Consider the following 21,097-nt stretch of genomic DNA (forward strand, 5'->3'; position numbering starts at 1 on the left):
TTATTTCGCTGAATTCAAATACATACGGTGTTAATTGAAAATGCGGGAATATTTTGTCAGGGTCGTACAAAGCAGTAATTATCTCTCTAACTTCAAGTTTTTGTTGTTGGAGTGAGGTGAAAGTTTTCTTAATTTTTATCGCATCAGATCCTGATTATATAAATGCATAGCATGTATGATTTACAGCTTACGTTTACCATTAAATATTAAGAATCATACCTGTTCAAGAATAACGCTTATTTTCACCCCGAAAATATTGACACTAATCGGCATACCTCTCTGACTTTTCGTCGACATCGGTTTCAGGTACACCTTGCACCCTTTGGGTTCACAGGTTCCGACCGCAGAAACGCCAGAATTGTGCGAATTTCGCTCTTTTTCTTTAAATGTCACGTATGGTATTCTATCCGAAACAGGGCTACTTCATCCCAAACTGCACAGGGCGGCAAGCCAAGTCTGTTTTGCCATTTCGTTTTCATTCTTTTTCTCCCTACTCGTTGTTATTTTTCTTTTCTTTATTCATGTGCAACGGTCTCTCCTGTATCGCGTATACGGACGTCGCGACCGAACCGCGCAGAAGCGAGCGCAAATCGTAGAACCCCGTCGCCATGCCTTCCTGCCTTCGTTGTTTTTTAACCTTTGTTCCGATTTTCTTTCGCGTCCCCGGCAGCGCAGTGGAAGCAGCGTCTGCCGCGTGCAATACTGTGTCACGTATGCAGCGCGTGGGCGGCGGAGTGACGCCACGGGCTTCACCCCGTACACACCATATTTCCCGTGCCATTCGCGAAGTCCGCAGGTGGCGGCCGTATCTCTTCGCCTGGTCGTCGTCTGGTTCGAGCCCGCTTCGAAAACACCTGGAAGCGCACCAGACGCGCGCGCACGTTGTACGACGTGGGCTTCGATGTGTGCGCAGCGGAAGCGACTACGCTTTCAGCTGTACGCAGCGCGAAACGCGTGTGTAATACGCATGCTCTGCAGCTCTGCGCTGTTGAGCTCGAGCAGGCGGGTTCAGTCGCAGCCGTCTGCGGCCGCATTTTCGGCGAGGACGACATATGATGCAACAACACTCGTGTATTTTCAGATTTAGGTGCACGCTAAAGAACCCCGTGCTGTTGTAATTAATCCGCACTCCTCCACTACAAGCCGTGCCTCGTAATCAGATCTTGGTTTTGGCACGTAGAACCCCATGAATTAAAAAAATTTAGATTATCTCCCAAAATGAGTAAAGCAGGTAGGCTTCGCGCAGCAGAGGGGAGGGAGCGAAAGCCCATCTCGTAGCTGAGAGGAGGATTACGGAGAAGATGGATGTGGTCTGGCGCAAACGGTAAAAGCGTGGAAGGAGGAGGAGGAGTTTTGCATGCTACAGGTGAACCTAGTCTTGCAAAAGTTGCCCTAGTGCCATTTATCAGGTGTGGTAGGGGGTGTAGGGTACGTCACATTACATCTGGCAATACAAAGGAATACTATAATTCCCAGGTTCGATTTTAACTGGGGCGTAACAGGTTGGCACGCCATCCATTCAACGTCGACCTGTACACGGCTCACCATTCGCACTGTAGCGGTGTGTCACGGAGAAATTTTAATTGCAGCTGAAGCAACTCTGTACTCAATATGCAGTGTGATCGCGCGAACGAAATGTCACTTGCGCGTTTATGTGTGGAGGCCATCTATTAACACTTTACGTTGTTGATTTTGCAGTGCAGGAGCACATTGCAAAAGCTTTTGAAAAGAGCTGCAGGTACACACTGCAGCTATACATTGGTGTCGCATGATTGCTAAGGTAAATTTAAGCAGCAAATGGACAAGGAAAAGAAAGGCAGGCGAAGATGATCAAACGCGTTCGCCTCCGAGGTGAATTCCTTTGGAATGAGATATACTAAACGTCTCGCAGCTAACGTTTTTTAAACGTCTTGTGCTGTTCAGTATTCCGCTTAGGCATATATATTGTACGGTGTTGTACCAACATCCGGCATATGCATGACAGTAACACTTAGTCGGCGTTGCCGGTGGAGTTTGTATTATCTAATTTATGCAATTTCAACGTCCTGATTGACTGATTAATTTTTTTGAAGGTTACAAGCGTAGCCAACAAGGACTTCGTCAGACTCTCCACAAACCAAAATAATTCATCCATGGCCTTTTTTTTTTCTCATTCCCATCTATGTAACGAGTTTGGTCGCCTTTGCTGCTGCAACAGTCCAGCACATCCTAATGCCTTACTTGTAGCCAAGTTTTCGATTTTTCCCAGGTCTTTGGCCAGTCCGTGTTTTTTTTTTTTTGCTATACTAAAGGTAGACGATCGAGTTTGGCATAAACCGTGTGTTTGAAAGGTACATCAAGAAACTGTAAGGACGATCTCTTTCTTTTGCATTAGGACAATGGGAAATTTATTTCAGACGGTGCCACAGAAAAACATGAACACGGAATGACACCGTGAACACGCTCAAGTTTCCCATTTCCCCATTGTGAAGTTTTACTTGGCAATGAGGAACCAGTGCTGGCACTGCTGTTGTCGGAGTGTGCAACCGAAAATTGCTGATGACGCATGGTATATAGGGTGGCACCGAAAATGGCGCAACATTTTTACCGATAACAGGAGCGCGGCTGTATCAACGTTTGCTATATAGCCCGATGCGTTGAGACAAAGACCTGTCTGTGGCCATGCGCGTCTCGAGAAGTGCATTAGCTCCTACGTTGCAGCACGCCCGTGACTCGAAGCCGCAGCGTGTTCGCCTGAAAACTGTTTTGTCTGCCCGCTATAGGCCCTGTTACGGCGCTGCTGTTGGCAGGCGAAGTTTCAGCACTGGTTGCCCATGTACGGTGTCATGTAGTACATGTATGCACTGTTCAATATTTGAGCTTTTGAATAAGGTTGAACAAGATCTTGAAAAAGATTGGACAATGGTCTCGCATATCGCAGCTACAAAAGCCCACAAAGGCGCCGCTACGATTTCGCAAGGCTACCGGATTCAGTGACCCTCTGTGATCCGGACTGAGTGACCGTCTGTGATATAGAGCAGAAAGCTGTTACTACGTCAGCGATGTCCACTGCGGACTTTCTCTTCTTCGCTTAATATTTCCCTCCCATTTTTCCTTCCCCCAGTGCTGGGCAGCCAACCGGGCTCAGTTCTGGTTAACCTCCCTGCCTTTCATTTATCCTTTTTTCTCTCTCTCTTCTTTTCGTATTGTTTTTTCTCGTCTATCGCATCTCTTTACCCCTCCCCCGGTACAGAGTAGCCAACCGGAGATAATCCCTGGTTAACTTCCCTGTCTTTCCTTTGTCTTTCTCTCTCTCTTCTCTCCCCCTGCCCACCCTCTCTCTCTAATGAACTTTTGTTTAGGGTAGCGTGCAAAATTTATCGATTCCATTACGAATCTGCTCTCACCATATATCGCTTCTTTCATGAACAAAATTTGCGTATAATAAATAGCGCGGAAGGGGCGGGTTCGCTTATGCTTTTAGGTTTTATTCGTTGTACGGACGACCATATTCCTCTCTCGCGTCTTGCGTAAGTATGAGATAGCTGCGTTAAAAAAAAAGGAATATGTAGTCGTTTTGCAGTTTGCGTGCTGCAGGGCATGCCAAATCAACGCAAATGAACCACAGTCACGCTATACTGCCATGACTGACGTAATCTCCGAGCTAGGCGACGTCAATATCCACTTATACGAACCAGCGCCCCTAACAGTCTCTCTCATTCACTGGTGCTCAGTTAGCTGCTTCTCTCAACCGCAATTAACGTGTATACGTTACAGCTTAAACTTGTAGGAAGGCGCACGACAAGAACGCAGGCAAGTGCATTTGGTAAAACTGGTTAACCTCGTGTCACGCACAGAGCAGCTGGTTAATAGATGAGGATGTTGCGTACGGAAAGCTTTTGAAGACTTTTGAGGCAGTCCTGATGACCTTGATTGAAAGTTCGTCAGGACTCGAAAGGTCATCAGGACTGCTAAAGCCCCCCTTTTCAGATTTGTTTTGCTACATGTATACGTTGCACAGAGGTTACAGACTGCTCGCACTATTCCATTCTGGAAAACATATGCATGATATATGCATACGCCTACATGATGTCCTTTGGAGGCTTCTGTGTACACAGCAGAATGTTCTGTAGCTTGGGTATGCACGTACTATAAAGGAGCGCACTTACAAAAAACACATGTTTACTTGCTTACGTTTAGTTACTAGGTTAAGAAATATCAGAACCTGCGCACTGGTTCACTTTGACAGACATGTTTTTCCAAGCATATTTATCTAAATTAGAGAGAGGCGCAGGATTTCCAGCAAATGTGTATTTTCTCTGCAGTGAAGGTGGCTTATTGCTTCAATGTGCCCTCTCTCTGAAAGCCGTTAATATTAAAAATTGTTCCTTAATCGATTCTAGTCGAATAAATTAAACATTAGTGTCCGCCGTCCACCATCGTGAATACGTGAGCTAGTAATACTTTACACTCTGTGCTAATTAAGTAACCAATTTAATCTGGTGAGGTCAGGAGTTAGGTTCCAGATCAAGGAGGTCGCATAGCGATGTGGGAGGAATGAAAAAAAAAAACGCTCGAGTAGCGAACATTCGGTGCATGCTAATGAGAACCATAGAAGGTCAAAATTGTGTGGGCGCACTGCATCACGGCGTCTGTTAGTTCACGTTGATTGTTCATGGACATCGAATTCTATCACTGAGTATATAAGTCACTTACACATATTTCCCTGCAACGCTGAATATATGCCAAATCCAGAAGCAACAAATCCGTGCAGTTATAGAAAAATCTGCGACTCCTCTGCACACAACTTCGTTTTCTTGTCCTTGTGTAGGTCATGAACAACAAATAAGCTTTTTTTTTCTGGGTGTAGTACATATTTTTTTTTTAACAGTAGCATTAGTGCTCGCACAAAATGACATCGGTGAACGGGGCATGATACGCGTCAGATTATATCGCATATTTAAAACTCGTTTCAAGCAAATATCTAAATTTTCAATGCAAGTGAGATGGCAAGACATAACACGTGGACATGCAGACGCTTCAAGTTCCTGCAGGGTTTCCCCTGTATCCCAAGAAAAGCCACGTATACTATGGATGACTTTAACAGACGTGGCCTGTGACATACTCTATAGGTCTCCTTTGAGCAGTTTCATCCAAAATCACGGGGAAAAGGAAAATATGGTTGTCTCTGCGTGCTTCCCTGCAAATGACTTCTGTTCGCGTAAACGTGGTGGGACTATATCAGTGCGTGACGTCACAGCGTCAACGGCGGCCTCACAGTAAATCACTTGGAACGAAATCTCAGGACAGCACCAGTTTCGAGATAATAATTTTCAGATTCGTTCCAAGTTCATACGCCTTGCGAACTCACTAGCTACAACTCGTAGATAGAAATATGTGCGACAAAGTTATTCATTAAAAAGTTCATTAACGTAATTATGTTAATTATTCAATTAAGCATGTCGATTTCTCGTAGAAGCAGTGTAAGCCAAGTCGAGTAATTTAGATCGAAGGTTAGAATTGTGCTAGGTGCCACAGGCAATTTATAAAAAATTGGTGCAGCCAAAAAAAAAAAAATACCCTATACTTGACGGGGTGACACTTCTGGCAGAACAAAACCTACTTGTAGACTTTTTATGTTAAGTCGTCACCGCGCCAAGAAACTTCATGGCGTTGCGAAGACATCAACTTGTTCATTCGTGTTCTCGCTGGTATTCACTTGTGTTTCCATTGAGTGTTGGCATTTCTGTTCGAATTGCGCCATACATACTAGCCTAGCCGCATCTATTACAATTCCTAGAATTCTGAATACAATGGCGAAGGCGGAACGAAAAAAAAAACACACACACACGAAAAGGTCGTCTAGTAACAGTGTCACTAAGTATATTAAAAACATATAAAACTTCACGACGCCAACAACTGAAAGAGCGTCGCAGTAACCAGGAAAAAAAAGAGGCGACGGCTGGTAAATAAATGCTAAAAAGGACGCTAAGAAATAAAAAAAAAACGAGTACTCGCGGCATGAACTAACGATGTGCTACAACGCCACAGCCGTCGTCCCTGGCGTCGCCCACCAGCTGCAGTCGCGGATTAGAGCTTTTCCTATACGCTGCTTCCCTGCAGTGCGGTAAATACAATAAGGGAAATAGCTTCTGAAATTCGTTTCGAACATAAAAACTTAGTGTATGTGTTTACTATCATTGCATGCCATACGCAGCGCCACTTCTCTCATCTAAGTGCCATTTCAGAGTGTGCGAACTCCCTTGAACAGTTTCGCTACCGTTGATGTACAAGTTGCCCGGGCTTGCATGTACAGTCGTGGTGCCAAGGTAACCCAATCCACTTCATCGCACTCTCTCGCCCAGGCAGATGACGTGCTTCGGAAAATCGTCTCAGTGAGTGCTGTAAAGGATTGATATTCTAACTGCATTTGTTTTTATTTATTCGAATACTTTGACTAGCTTGCATTTCCTAACGCCCTGCTGTTGTGCACCACATTTGTTGTTTCTACGGCTACTTGGCAGCAGGTCCCCATGCAGTCTTGTGTTCTGGGGCCTTCTCCTGTAGCTTTACCGATTTATATTTCCCTGTTCGTGAACTAAGCACTGATTGATTGCCATGAAGCAGGACCGGAAAGAGGCAGGCAAACGACAACCACAAAGAACGCGCGAATTTTTTTTTTTTTTTTCTGGACTCGCACAGTGCAGCCTGTACGTCCACTTGACGCACAGCTCTGCTTTCATGCAGTGAAGATTTCTCATTGCTGAGCAGTTTCCTGCAAAATGTTCGACTGCCAGATATGAGCATAAGCATGGCTTGTCAAGCGTCGAGGGATGCCAGGGGCATGCTTAACCCTATGAAGTTATAGTTGTACGTTATTTATTAGTTTGTGTTTAGCAGATACAAAAGTTTGACTGCGCTCGAAGCCGTACCCGCCGCGTTAGCCTATGTGGCCTTGGCATTGCTCGAGCTCGATGTCGCGGGTTCGATTCCAGTCGTGGTGGTCGTATTTCGGTGGGGTCGAAATGCAGAGACGCTCGTGTACGCAGATCGAGGTGCACGTTAAAGAACCCCGGGTGCTAAAACTTCATCCGGGTGCTCCCATTACCCTCATAATCAGATTGTATAGTTATGCTGCGTGAAACACCGGAACGTAATTTTCAATTTTACGTTGGAAGCTAAATTGACATAAGAGGCTCGAAATGGTTAACCTCATCGCCACTTACCGCCAGAGCCCCCTAACGCTTATTTCAATTCGTGTGTTACTTTCTCACTCAAGTCCTGTCCCTTCGTAGCTTTGCGCAAGTGTTAACTATGTCCAACCAACTAGCCCACTGCAGAATTTTCCTGGATCTGCCTCTCACGTTTCACTGCCGCGGTACTAATAACATGCAGTAACTATGTGCTTCTCGACCTCGACCCGATGCCTCTTTACACTGTGTTTTTGGCACTGGTCCACGAGAAGATACTGACGATTAATTTGCTCCGATTTCCATGATGAGAACGCCATGGAAATCGCAATGTGCGTGATGAAGTGGAGCTGATTGACGAGGACTACAAATATTGCCTGGAGCGCGAGCATGACACGTCGTCTATATTTTTGCCTGGACTGGTTGCCACAGCTGGCGCTCTGTTCGCTTCCCCAATGCGCGTAGGAACACGACCGTCTCTGACACGTCTTAAGCAGGAGATACGGCGCAATTTGGCGTAGGACTTTAGTCGCAAGAGCTACTGCATTCGACAAGTTTCCGTGTGGCTCGAACAACTGGATCAACCATATTTCGGCCGCTTCGATTTAATTTGTCTCCGGCTCACGGGGTGACATTAAAGTGACACACGGCATGAACGGAGAATACACTGGTTAGCACGGGTCTTCGTACTCACCGGGCATAGCGGCCGGCGCCGTGTCCGTGGCTGAGAAGGCGGGCGGAGATCCGGGAACGTGGTGCACCATGGCCGGCACCGGCAGTGGACGCTGAGGGGTCGCCGAAGAGCCGGGGGGAGTCGCTGCCCGCTTGGGCACGCTCAGGTCCATGAAGGCATGCCGGTAGCTCAGGGCCGGCCCTTCCGCCTTCGTCGTCGCCGCCGCCGCCGAGTCGTCCCGCTCCTGCCGCTGTCTGCAGGCCTCCGGCGAAGACGCCACCGTCACGGCAGATGCGACGAAACGACAGCCACCGGTTACAGTCCGCGCCGGCGGTATGCGCAACCGCCGTCCACGTTTCGGTCGGAAGACACCGCGAGTCTTCTTTTTTTCTTTTTCACGATCACCGTCTCGAGGTCCAAATCTCGACTCGCGAACAGCTCACAATGGCGCCGACCGAAACGTCCCGAGAACGGAAAATTTCAACCGACACACGTTTCGGGCCCACACTTGTCAAAACGAGAGCAGTCCTCGAAGCGACACTCGCGAGTGCGTCTCGAGTCCCAACAATCGACACTTAGCGCTCGACCAGCGATGCGTCGTCACAGTCCACAATACGTCCTCGGCCCACGTAGTGCCCCACAAACCGGGCTGGCCAGTCCGGGGCCACTGTACGGTGACCGGCGACGGAGCGCAATCGGAAGATGCTACGGAGTCCAGCGACGACGGCGTTCCGGCGGCGAAGACAGGGAGGAGCAGCCCCACGCGATCACGGGCGGCGGTGTACCTTCGCGGGGGCACCGGTCAGCCTCCCTCCTCACGTCGTAGCGGCACCCGGCAGCACTGGGTCAAGAGCGTCGTCCGTCACAGGGGAGTCGTGGTCAGCAGCCGCGCCGGCCTGCGTCTCCGGGGTCGCGTCCGCCGGTGACCTGTCCGTGGTGCGTGCGGGAGCAAGAAGAAGACGCGCACACGCGGTCGCGCGCGCACCACTGATGAGCGGGGGGAGACCTCCTGACGTCAAGGGGCGCGCCGCTCTCCTCGAGCGTGGCTGCCGCGGCGCACACACACGAACACGCACGAACACACACACGCACACACACGCGAGAGCGCGCACTTCCAATCGCGAGCGGCGCCCGCGAGCCTCTGTGTGCGGCGGCGACGCCGGCTTCTACCTGGCCCGGTGTGTGCGAGCAGGGGCGAGGGCGTCAATGAGCGAGAGTGAGCGTGCGCGAGCTTCCGAATGCGGCTGCCGCTTGCTGCTGCTGCTCGGAGCGGCGGAGGCCGTCGCCGCTGCCGCTGCCGATGCAGCGCAGTTGAAGAAGCTTGCGCGCCCGGCACTTATTAAGGCTCGTCCCATGGGAGGCACTCGCCCCGAAGTTCTATGCACAGCGGGACTTCATCGCCCTCAAGGTGCAGAATTCGCCTCAACGTGGCGGGCCCTTTTATATGGAAAATGCCCTCGCAGTTTATGCAGAGGAGCTCGAATTTAACTGGCCTCTCAATGTCTGAACGGGGCCTGAAATGCAACGACTCGTGTCAACGATCGTGTCTCGCGCGGGCTCGTTTTCCTTCAGGTATCTTACTCTTTGCACTGGCAGCAAACAAAAGAAAATCATGGGGACTGATGTGCCAACTAGCTCGCGTCTGCAATTCCTTAACAATAGTGTGCCCTGGGCCGAAGCACGATCAATCTGACTGTCCATTCCGCCCTCGTCCGCCCGCGTGCGGATGCCTGTCTGGTCGTCTGGGCGACAGACGGACGTCTGGCCGCAAGTTTGCCATCCGCACGCCTGCTTGTCTCTCATTGGCTGGTCCGTTACCGGGCACATATTTATAGCGGGGGGGGGCGAAGTAATGGGGGAAGGTTGGTGCAGGAGCAGATCTTAAAACGTCTAAATGCATGGTAGCGGAAAAACTTAAAAACAAGAACATAAAATAAATGTCACTCTACAACTAAAACATAAATCTGTATTTGTTGTATTCTACATAGCTTACCTAGCCAGCTCTTCAGCTGCCCCGAATTTTGACACGAATGTCTAGTACCAGGATCGCAAAGCCCGATTAATAAATTGCTTTTGGACGTCAACACCGCAAAAGTTAGTGGTGTTAGTTACCGGAGAAGAGACACCACCAGACTTCCATGATTGCTATAATGCAACCTGTCCCAAGAACGAGTGGCAAGAACAAGTAGCATACAGGGGAGTGTATACCGTGAAGTTGTTTCGAGCCTCGTAGTCCTCTTCTTATAGGGACATCGACAGCTGGACATGACAGGGCATGGTCTGTTCTCACTGGTACTAGTTAAACCCCATTGAGAACTCGACGATACTGTTGGAATATACGCATCACTCGGAAAAGCCGTGGTTTAAGGCCTATTAAGCCCAGTGCAGGTACGCTGGGACGATGCCGATGAACGCAATGTCGTTAGCAAAATATGGATAAGGCGATTGTCCTTGTGGCACAGACGTCGCGTTTCTGGGTTTGCGTCGTTACGGCTTCTTCGACTGGTCATTTCAGTGTACATATATAGTGTTTAAAAAGGCGTTACGATAATAAGCGGATATGGTGGCTGTTATCTGGCTTCATTATCGCCATTTAAGTATAGTTCCGCGTAGCAAAGCCTTAATATCTGGCCTCTCACAGAGCCTATATGGACCTCTGCTAGAGCACTCCGAGACGGCCAGCTGATTGTATGCAATACAACAACAGTGAGGCATGCTAAGTTACTCACCATGACTAATTTTCTTTCTTTTCGCTTCGCTTAGTAAGAATGTTGGAAATGCTAACGGTAAAAGTTCCAACATGCAAGAGAGAAATGCAGCGGTCGTCATTCATACTACAAAGGACGATAGCTTAGAGGCTATACGGCTTTCTTCTTGACCCATGTCCACTGATTTTACCCGCGGCTCTGACGGACTTATCCTGATGGGCAGTGGAATGCAAAAAGATCTCCGATGTACTGAGATTTTGGCGCATATTGAAGATTCCCGCTTGTAAGAACTAATCAGCAGCTTCGCTCTGTGTATGTGGCGTCGCTCGCACATTAAGTGTTACGTGGCACTGTTGCGAATCCCTCAGTTATAATTACTTTCAAAGCTTTTGCGGGGCCAAAATTACAACATGGAGGCATATATTCACATGGCCTGGAGAAAACGTCGTTATGGTCCCGCATGCATGCAGAGGGCGATCCATATACGAATACTTCTTACAGAAAAGCTCGACAACCATCCCCTGCCTGCTCTCATGAGTCTCATTTACACGGTCTCAGCCGTCGACAGCACGAGTCATCTTGTTTGTTCGTGCGTGCGCGTATATATATATATATATATATATATATATATATATATATATATATATATATATATATATATATATATATATATATATATATATATATATATATATATATATATATATATATATATATATACGTGTGTGTGTGTGTGTGTGTGTGTGTTTGTGTGTGCTTCAAAAGCATTTGGGACATTGCAAGAAAGAGAGAGAGAGTAAGGACAGGAAATGCAGGGAGGTCAATTAGACGAGCAACCGGTTTGCTACCCTACACTGGGGGTGGGAGAAAGGGGAATAGAAAGAGGTATAAAAGGGAGAGAGTAAGCACTGAGTGCGTGTGGGGGGATTCACAGGGACACTATAAACGGTCTCTTGAGATTGTCAATTGGCCTTCCTCGTGGTTGTGTGGACACCCCGTTCCTTTCATTTCTTGTTTCCTCCTCATCGCTTTGCCCCGCCTAGCGCAGGGAAACCAACGTCACCGTTACTCTGCTTGACGTCTCTGCCTTACCTCTAATAATTTATTTTTCTCTGTCTCATCGCAGACATTCGAGCTGAATGAAAACTGCAGGCACGAAACACGTTTTCACGCTTGTAATTTCAGCAGAGCTGGAAGATGTATACAATTTTCTCACGCAGAGCTCTCGACAGTGTTGTCAAGTGCATATAAGCAGCGGGCAGACCCATTCTGTCAGACGAAGTCACCACGAGTACGTCGCCGTCTGAAACAGGTGACTGGACTTTGCGATCGGAATGTGTTCGGCGCCGAGATGGACTTAGGCCCGGATTCTGAAACGCTCCTTTCCTAACTAAGGATGCCTCACACGCTGTGAGGCGACCTGACGTCAATTCTGGAACGTACCTTACTAAGGGGCACTAAATTAGGGCCTCTTTGGTGCTTCCCCGCGCTTAGGGAGCCGGCATGCTACCTTCATGCGTCCTAACCGTGCTCCTCTACCTGAACGTATGCTTCTCCGCATGACTTTGCACGCGGTACGCTCGGCTAGGGTAGGTGCCGTGCGCAGCCAAGGCCGCGGTAGCCAGCCGCCGTGTACTGACGCCCAGTTTGGTTACGCGGACCGCGTTTTGTGCCATATCTTTTTTGCACTGTGATCTTGTGGAAAGCGAGCGGCGAGAATGACGGCCTTGCAATGTTTATCCGAAGACGATAGCTTCGAAAGCTATGCACGGTTTCTTCGACGAGCAAATGAACTTCTTTACGGGACTGTGTACAAGCCTCCACCTTTGACTCCAGCCCGGCGCCTGACTGACAGGCAGAATCCACTGGAATACTACTACGAAGTTTTCTTGCTTTCAATCACATTGCTGTACCTTTGTAGAAGTTCCGTGAACCAAGTCTTTTTCTTCCTCCGTAAAATATGCTTTGCCCGGCATGGCAAATACACATACACACACACACACACGAAAGAAAACGCAGGCAAAGATAGAAAAAAAGCGACGCCTGACCAAACGAACTCAGATGCTGCCATAGTTGCTAGACTGAGATTGCTTTCTTGCCACGCGCATCATTTTCGAACCATTTTTACGTTATTAACCAAAGAAATGTAATTTATGCCCCAGTATAAAAGTAGAAATGCAATTTTAACAGTCCCGGCACTTTGTCTCGGCAACTCATTACAAATATTTCGCAATTTTTGTGGGTAATCTCGAAACCAGAAGCCTCTAACGTTACACTTCCTTTGGCGAGGCGCTCCTTCCGCAGGGAAGGCGAAAGGAAGCTTTTAGAATTCGCGGTGGCCTTCCGAGGGCGCCTAACGTTTAGGTAGCATGGAGGGCTCCTTGCGGAAGGTAAGGAAACGGTCTAAGGTTAGGAGGATTTCAGAATCCGGCCCTTAGCACGCGAATGGTTTGGAGGTTTTAGTTCTTTTTTGACTACATATATACGAGACTCATTTCCTGCCGAGCTTATTACATGGACGCCGGCAGAGATAAGAGGTATCCAATTCAGCTTGTTATAATCGAAACTTGCACAATACAAGCGCGACCGAGAAGCGAACATGGCACCGCGTCTAGACCGTGACATTCGCTCCCCCAGGAGATTAAACGTAGAGACATTTTGCAAGGTCACTTTGTGAAGCAAGTATTTACGTGATGGTCCGTGGCAGCTGCTCATTCCTTTGATTTCCATTCCAGGACCTGCCACGTTCATTTAGTGCGCGCAGCGGTCACACATGCGCGCGTGGCAGATCGATCTCGGAGAGAGGAGAAAAAAAAAATACCACGACAGTGTAAAATATACATAAATAGAAACTGAACAAAAAACTGGCGCGCCTGTGACCCTTTCCTGCCAACCCTTTCTCGCATCGAAACTGGGACGCGCGTTCATACCTGCCAGGCAGCAGAACATATACACTAAACTTACGAAGGGTGACATTCACGGAGCAGACTGCAAGCGCGCTGTCACCTAATTGCATCAGCGCTTGCGCTGCTGCCTGCAACTCTGCCCGCCTGTGCCACGCGCGGACGTAGGCATCGTCGCGTAGCTGCAAAGAGGATTTCACTGTTCCTCGATCGACTGCGCGCGCATCACGCCACACGCGAGCTTTGCGTGCACGCAGACTCAGCAGGCGCACGCGGTTAAGCGAGTAGGAACGAAACACGTCGAGCTCGCGCCCACTTGCAAAGTGCGCAAACAATGCCTCCGGCACTCCAAATACAGAGCTTCCAAACTTGGAGGCAGGCTGCTTCGTTATAACGGAACGGTATCGCCATAACGCACGCGTAGTCTCGCGTGGTACATATACGCACGCGCTCAGCGAGCGGACGTCATCGCGCGCACTTCGCTGTCGCCGCCGTCGTGCACGTGCGTGTGTGCGTGCTTGCGGTTCGTCTCTTTAAAACGAGACGCCGCTGCGGGGAGCCGCTTGTGCTGAGCGTAGGCACATGAGGCGAACTCGTTGTCACGCCACGGTATGTCGTGGGTCTCACGCCTGCCCTCATATGTGTATAACGCCTGCGCGCACTTAAGTGAGCGCGGTATACGTAGGATGATATCCTGCCTGGCTGCAGTGTGTCGGTAGACGCCGTTAGGCACGCGCTGTTTGCTCGAGTAGGCAAAGTGGACCGGGATGATTGGGAATCGCACTCGATCTTATACGAGTGTGCGGGAACATAGTTTCGTGCATTGCGGCGACAAAAGCCATCAAGAGGTCGCCCAAGTTGTCGGTTCGGTACACTTTGCATGTGCGTGCATGCGTGCAGTTTCTCTCTTTTTTTTTTCTCACTGTCATTCTTTCCTCGGCCATTGCGTGTTATATACTTCGGATAGCATTCCGATTAAACCTTGGCTAGCCTCTCCACTTAGCATGGAACTTCACCTATACCTCTAGTCAGTATTCCGCATTTTCATTACAGCTGTACATTTTCTGAGTCATATATATGCAGCCAGTAGTAATCTGCGAACGCCTTGCGATGACCTTACATCTTGTTTCAACCGACCTTGAAGGAGAAGCGTTTTCTTCAGATAGCTTACAGCTTGTGTACGGGAGCGAAAACATGAGTGCCCGTGGTTCGTTTCGTGTTGTTACCCACATTCTGTGCGACAGACCCACCTTGACCTACGTTCTGTCACATCATTTAAACCTCGGGACGCACAGAGTCGAGCCTCACAGCTGTTTGACAAGGCACCCGGAGCGGCCGGCGCAAGGTCCCAGCCGGCTAAACACCGCGCTTAGCACTCCTTCTTGGGCAGAAGGAGGAGGAGGAGGGGAAAGGAAAGGGGAATGCAGGGACGTTAGCCAGAAAGCCTAAGTTCCGACTCTCGTTACCTGCAGGAAGTAACTACTTACCAACAACAACAAGAACAACAAAAGAAAAAAAATGTGGAACGTCAGAAAGGGCGAAAGTGAGAGAAGTATTAAATGTGCCCAATTGACATTACATCCGTACGCGCACGCGCCGGAAAGCCGCACACGCAAAATATCTCGCTGCAGGCGCGTTCGGCTTTCCCGTAGTGCTCCGATGTGGCGTTGGCTTAGAGGAGGAAACAAAGAGCAGTGGGAGCTCGGGGGGAAAAGGCGCGCGTGCAGGCACGAGGCCGACTGCGGCGGATGACGTGACAGCGGTGGCTGCGGTTCCGATCAGCAAGCCAACATGCGCGAAAGCAGCGCCTTTCTTCATCGCCGACAGGCTCGCGCCGCGTTGTCGCACAGCTGCCGGGCGGCGCCGTGCGCAGTGGCGCACACTTGGCACTTTATCGCGTTCACGCTCGGCGGCGTACGCGTGCGTGCCCCGTCGATGCGCCGGCGGGAGCCCCCCGGTGTCGCCACCCCCTCCCACCCAGCGCCGACCCAACTTGGGCGCCAGCTGCCTGACCACCGCGCGCCCAACGGACGGCCGGGCCCGGGGCTCTCGTGCCGCCACGGCCCAGTAGCGACACGCGGCGGCTGCGCGAGGCACAAGCGGAGTGGTGCTTGCATGCTCTTGCCGTTTTTTGGGTTTGCCCGATGCGCGCGCGTGGGTTCCTTTTCCCAGCGAAGCCGCGAAACAGCACCCGCGAATCGCTTTGATGCTCGCCCACGTTGAGCTCCTCTGAGTAGGCTTCATTCTACCGTAAAGTTTCTGCACAATAACTGGAGGGAACTGTACGGCGCTGCGATCGTCCAGGAGGCAGGGGTAAGATGACAGACAGAGAGAGAGAGAGGGAGAGGCACGGATGCAGTAGAGCCTCAAGTTTGTCATGCATAGAGCCGTACACCTGAAAAACTTCGGCAGCGCAGACATCGCCTTCTGCTTGAAGCACTGACTTTAACTTAGTTTTGACAGTGGACGACTGTCTATATACAGTCTGCCAAGCACACCTCACAGCGAAACAGCAAAACCCTCGGGTGTAAAAAGTTCTATATGGAGGTGGCTGCTAGAACTTGAAATGAATAATCATCTTAAATAAGTACAGTGCACGAGAGGGCCTCTCTCACCCTACCGCCATCATATACTCGCAAATTTTCTAATCTCATTAGTGCACGTGCTTCTTTTGCGCTCCCGACTTTGTCGGCGTTTTCGTGGCATCAGTTACGTTACTGCTAGAAACGTGATTCTATAGGAGTAGGGCTCGCACTACTCCCTTTAGATCTAAGCGGCACAAGAAGCCACATCAATGGAACTTCTGCTAGACATATCTTCCAGGGGAAAAACAGCGAGGAAGAAACACTTAGAAATCGATTCGGTAAATGTGAACCGACAAGACTTTTGCAAGGAAACCATGGGTTAATATTTTGAGTCTCGGAAGCTTGTGCCTTGTTATTCGGGTGGATTCAGCATGGTGACTTTGTTACAAGTAATCAAGACAACAAAGTCGTGGGCTACCCGTGTTTATAGACAGGCTTGTTTAGTCTTCTGAATACAATTTACCAGGCCTTTTCTTTGTTGTCGTCTTGGTTTAACGAGCATAACGCTCTTTCCAAGAGGGCTGAAAAAAAAAGACCACTTTTTCGAACGCCAAAGGCCCCCGAGGTGATGCACACCCGCGACTTTTAACGACGCGCCCACGCGCCGCATGCGCCGTGCCTTCGATCACAGCTTGACGGTCGCGCAGCTGCGGCTAACACCGGTTCCAAACGAAAATTCGGCGGCGGCGAGGAGGTGAACCGCGCCCGCGACCTAATCGAGACAAGACAAGCCTCTTTGCCAGAGAAAGAGAAAGACATCGGAGCCGCGCGATACGGCCCACCAGCCGCGATGCAAGCGCATCTCCTTCGCTCGCGGCCAGCTGCTCCCGCGGAGTCCCCTTCATTAAGAGCGCGCCGGAGGGCGCTTCTGTCCACGGAGCAGCAGCCGCATCTTGCTCCCCTGCTCAACCCTTTCCTCATACGAGCCATCGGTCTCCTACGTGATCGGCATCCGCCGCCGCGGAGGAACGCAGGAGGCCGCCGCTAAGCCAGGCGTGACCGCTGCAGATCGAAGCGCTCCACGGGAAACCGCCTGCTCAGCCATTCCCCGACCCCTCGCCCTTCTCGTCCTGAGTCGGGCGACCGCGCCTAAAGCAAAGGGCACCCATGGACGTATCGCCGGTGGACACCAGCTGCCTTCGCCTTCCCCATGAGACGCGGCTGCGATCGTCTTCTCCGATGGCACTACGAGACAAGCGCTTCGTGTGGTCCCCCGCTTTGTCGTCACGCGAGAGAGCGATCGCTGTCTTATGTAGTTGCGTTTGGATACGCCGCGTCGCGAGCAGTGGTAACGCGAGACTAATATAACGAAAGACACTGATCCGAGAGCTCTGTTTTGAAACCGTGCCGGGAGTCGGCTCTCTATATGTGGCTTATTTTTCGCTTTTGCGTGGCTGCACAACCGTATGCGCCGTCTTATTAGAGGTACGAGCACAAAGGTTAAAATAAATGTATCACTCCCGAGCGGAGCAGCCCCTGATCAGCGCTATTACAATGTCTGCATCCGTCCTCTCGTACGGCGCGGCTAACCCTGGAGATGGAAACTCTAACAAAGATGCACTGCCTTGGACAGAGGGTGCAGGAAACGGTACGCGCGCAGGCTTCTTGGAGCAGTCGCAGCGGACGTCAAGGCGTGTCCACCTTTTTACCATTCCTTCATATACAGGAACACTCTAAGAGAGCGAGCTCCATAAACGGGATTCTAACCCTGACGCAGGGCTTTTCTGTGTGTCCGCGTCCTGTAATCGGCTGGTGGCACTGACAGGCTCTGCGTGCGAAGAGAAATCCGCCTCCTTTTTTAGGCGCCGGCATCAGCATCAACAGCAAGGTATCAAGAGCTGATGTCCTTGTGCGTACTGAGTAACGAACCGGAGCAGCCAATAACTGCTTTCAGTATAAAGATCCGCCGCCTTGATTAGCACCTTAAGTCGCCATCGTTTCTCACCTGCGCAAAGAGAAGAAAGAAGTGATGCACCGAACAGCCCATGCACGGGTGCTATTACCAGTGAAGGCGGCATGCACACTTCCTTCCCTCGGGCACGAGGGACGCCGCGCCAACAGGATAGACGCGCTCAATAGAGGCGAGGTGCGGGCGTTTCCGCAGCGGTGGGCTTTGATACTACTTACTCAAGCCGAGTGCACCTTCTTTCGCGTTGGCCGGCCGGAGAAATCTAGCCAGTTTGCTTCTGAAGGAGCGAGCAGCTCAAAGCGACGGTGATCGCGAGACGCGTTAATGTGCCACATTTATAGAAAGGTCCCACGCATCCCGAGAGGCGAGACCGTTCGCAGATGTATATCTATACGTCGCGGATTGCGGCGCTTTATTCGTTTCGTGGGCGCTCGTCACCTATAAAGACGAAAACGACTGCCTGCCACGAACGGTGCGGCGTGGACGGGCCAAAGAGATCGCGCTCGTCATGCGCGCGCAGCCGAAGTCATGCGGCGCCTGCAGGGCGTCACGTTACCATGGATCGGCGGCGGTGCGCCACCGGGAAACAAGCGCCCATCATTACAGGGTCTCCGAGAAAGGGGCGCACAGTCGTGGATTCTGTTTCTGACACATTCTTTGGCGTCTCCGTATTAGTTGCGTGCAAGACACTGCGCCGTCGGCAGAGCCACTCGGCGAAGGAGAGAGATGCGAGGAGACCGCGTCGCCTCGTCCGCATGTCTCAAGAAGTTTCGAGCCGCTTGCAGCAAGCGCAATTCGTTTGGTGTACACGTACTTTTCTTCCTTCGTTTCGACAGGTCTCGGCTCATAAAGGCCTACTCTCGGTCAAGCTTCCATGGGGCCTTCACTCGATATAAATTGAGAGAACTGGGTTCCGTGCTTAGGAACTATAACACAGAATGTTCTTATAGATGCAAACATCGAGCCAGCCAAACATCTGCAAACATCGAGGCAGCCAATTGGCGACTTGTGTCACATTCTACAATTACGTGAACATGAACGTCATCGCGGGTACCGCTGAGAAAGTATGCGTAATAAAGGACCTGAAACGACTGCGCTCTTTCTACGCAAACCGAAGTTGTTCCTTTGGTCACAGAGACCAGCATGCACTGTTGTTACATCCAGCAGTACAACGCACCAGCACCGCAACCGTCCGTTAAATACGAACGGCCGTATACGCTTTCGAATTGGAGGTGGAACTAAACAGTACGCATGTGAATGGCATATGCAAAAGAAAAAAAGTAGTAGAAACGGTTAGAGATAGTATGGCACGCACATCAGCAGAATGGGCCTGCGGAAATATGCAGTACGCGCGTCTTCTTGAAGCACGCACACATCGGCGGCGCTGCGCTGAACAAACGGAGCCCAGCGCGTGCGCGCGCCCTAGCTGCGTCTCGGACGTCGGATCGGCACCCTGATTGCGGGTTCCGGACGGACGACCGGTCTGCAATTAGGGGTCCGCCCCGCTGCTTGCGCACTTCCCTCCACGAAGTGGCAGGCAGCCCCACGAAAGCCACTGACACTCCGCCTGCGTCGATTGAGTTGCGCGCTGGGTGGACAAAAAGGAGGACCGCTGCCGCCGCTTCGGTCACGCAGCGCCTCGACGGAGGCACATAGAGCTCCTCGAGGTGGCAGAGGCCCTGTACTCGCCCTGTCCATGCGGTGGGCGCGGTCCGTCCGGCGTGGGAAGCCAGAGGGCGCGCTTCGCCGGCACGTCTTCTTCACGCCTTTTTTTTTTTTTTTTTTATCGCGCCGTGTCACCGTGTTTACGTGTTTGAGTTATCACATGTCGTCCGTGCGCGACGGCGCCTTAACAATGCACACACGGAAATGGGTGGCTGTTTCTCAATGGCTCTTCCGGTTTCGATACGATTTGAATTATTTCGCAAAGGGGGTAATCGATATCGACCGCATTATACTTGTCATTACGTTCCGGCGACAAGCACGGAGGGCGTGACGCACCCGAGTGTGACGGTAACCTACAGGAAAGTATGACGTCAGAAGGTTGGGCTATCGAGAGTAGGGTACGTGTTCTCATCGAACATAACTTTCTTAAGAATTCAAATTAGAGTAGAAGATGTCGATAGTGATCTGAGGGCAGCGGTGCACATTTTATTCATGAATTCACACACCTTTATGTTCGTCTGTCTTTCATGTCTCCCCCCCCCTTTTTCTTGAAGCGCTGATCGCTGAATTCGTTTTTAAAATATTTTTATTGCTTTCTTACACAACATGTATCACGAGGTGTCGTAATTCTAACGGATGCAACCCGCACTGGGTCACAGCCTCTTAACATCTGAGCTCACTACACTCTATAGCTAAGATACAAGAACGTAGCACTCTGTAAACAACCGTGAAAAGCATGGTCCTTCGGAAACCAAAGCGAAAAAAAAAAAGCTCTCGCAAACGACCAGTTTCTTTTCTTGCTTTATATTTAATATGGATTCTCTTGGCACGCGCACGTTAGGACTAAATTTGCTGAAGAAGGATTTTAGCTGGGCTTGTTCAAGATGCATATTAACTTGTGGGTGAAGTACGTAAGGACGGGACAAGAAAGGAAACAAACGCTAGCGCAATTACATTAAACACGAGCGAAATTTACATTTACCAGACTACTTGCTGACGTTACGCCCGAAACTCTAAGAGAAAGCGTGTCATGTTGCACTGCGTGTTTGCCTGCATGAGAGAGTAAGCGGCTCCCGACGTCGAGTAGTGCAGTCCGCACAAAGAGGAGCAGAACACAAAAGCTCCCACAAATCTGTAATAACACCTGAAGTGACTGGTTCGGCAGAGATTGAGATGTAGAAAGCCACGATATACGATATCAGTTGAAAGTAAACTGAAAGAAACGGAAATAGGTCACAAATCATCCTGCACCATACTTCAATACATCTTCATCCTTTACAGGTATACCACAGATTCTAGTTTTGAACCAGAACCGTTAAATGGATAGTAAAGACCAAATAAATGTATTATTTCAGAAGACTAATCATCGAGAATTTCGAGCTAATAGCGCGCTTACCAGACGAGAAAACGAAGACCAAATTCGACTTTATCTATTTCATTCCGGAAACCCAGCACTGGGACATCAGTGTGACATCATAGATTTTC

At 50.1% G+C, this 21,097-nt stretch overlaps 2 protein-coding genes across 4 annotated transcripts in view; one reads left to right on the forward strand and one right to left on the reverse strand.

The window, feature by feature from the left end:
• LOC135913334 (glycine receptor subunit alpha-2-like) overlaps window positions 1-21,097 on the forward strand; it is a 359,566-nt gene that overhangs the window by 112,091 nt on the left and 226,378 nt on the right. The window lies entirely within an intron of this gene.
• LOC135913354 (paired box protein Pax-6-like) overlaps window positions 1-21,097 on the reverse strand; it is a 206,620-nt gene that overhangs the window by 108,547 nt on the left and 76,976 nt on the right. For all 3 annotated transcript variants that reach the window (XM_065445952.1, XM_065445953.1, XM_065445954.1), the window contains exon 3: window positions 7,864-8,769. In XM_065445952.1, the coding sequence (XP_065302024.1) occupies window positions 7,864-8,014 (151 nt within the window). In that variant the 5' untranslated portion in view covers window positions 8,015-8,769. The remainder of the gene's footprint in view (window positions 1-7,863; window positions 8,770-21,097) is intronic.

The sequence above is a fragment of the Dermacentor albipictus genome, chromosome 4 (assembly GCF_038994185.2).
Source record: "Dermacentor albipictus isolate Rhodes 1998 colony chromosome 4, USDA_Dalb.pri_finalv2, whole genome shotgun sequence".
Taxonomy (NCBI): Eukaryota; Metazoa; Arthropoda; class Arachnida; order Ixodida; family Ixodidae; genus Dermacentor; species Dermacentor albipictus.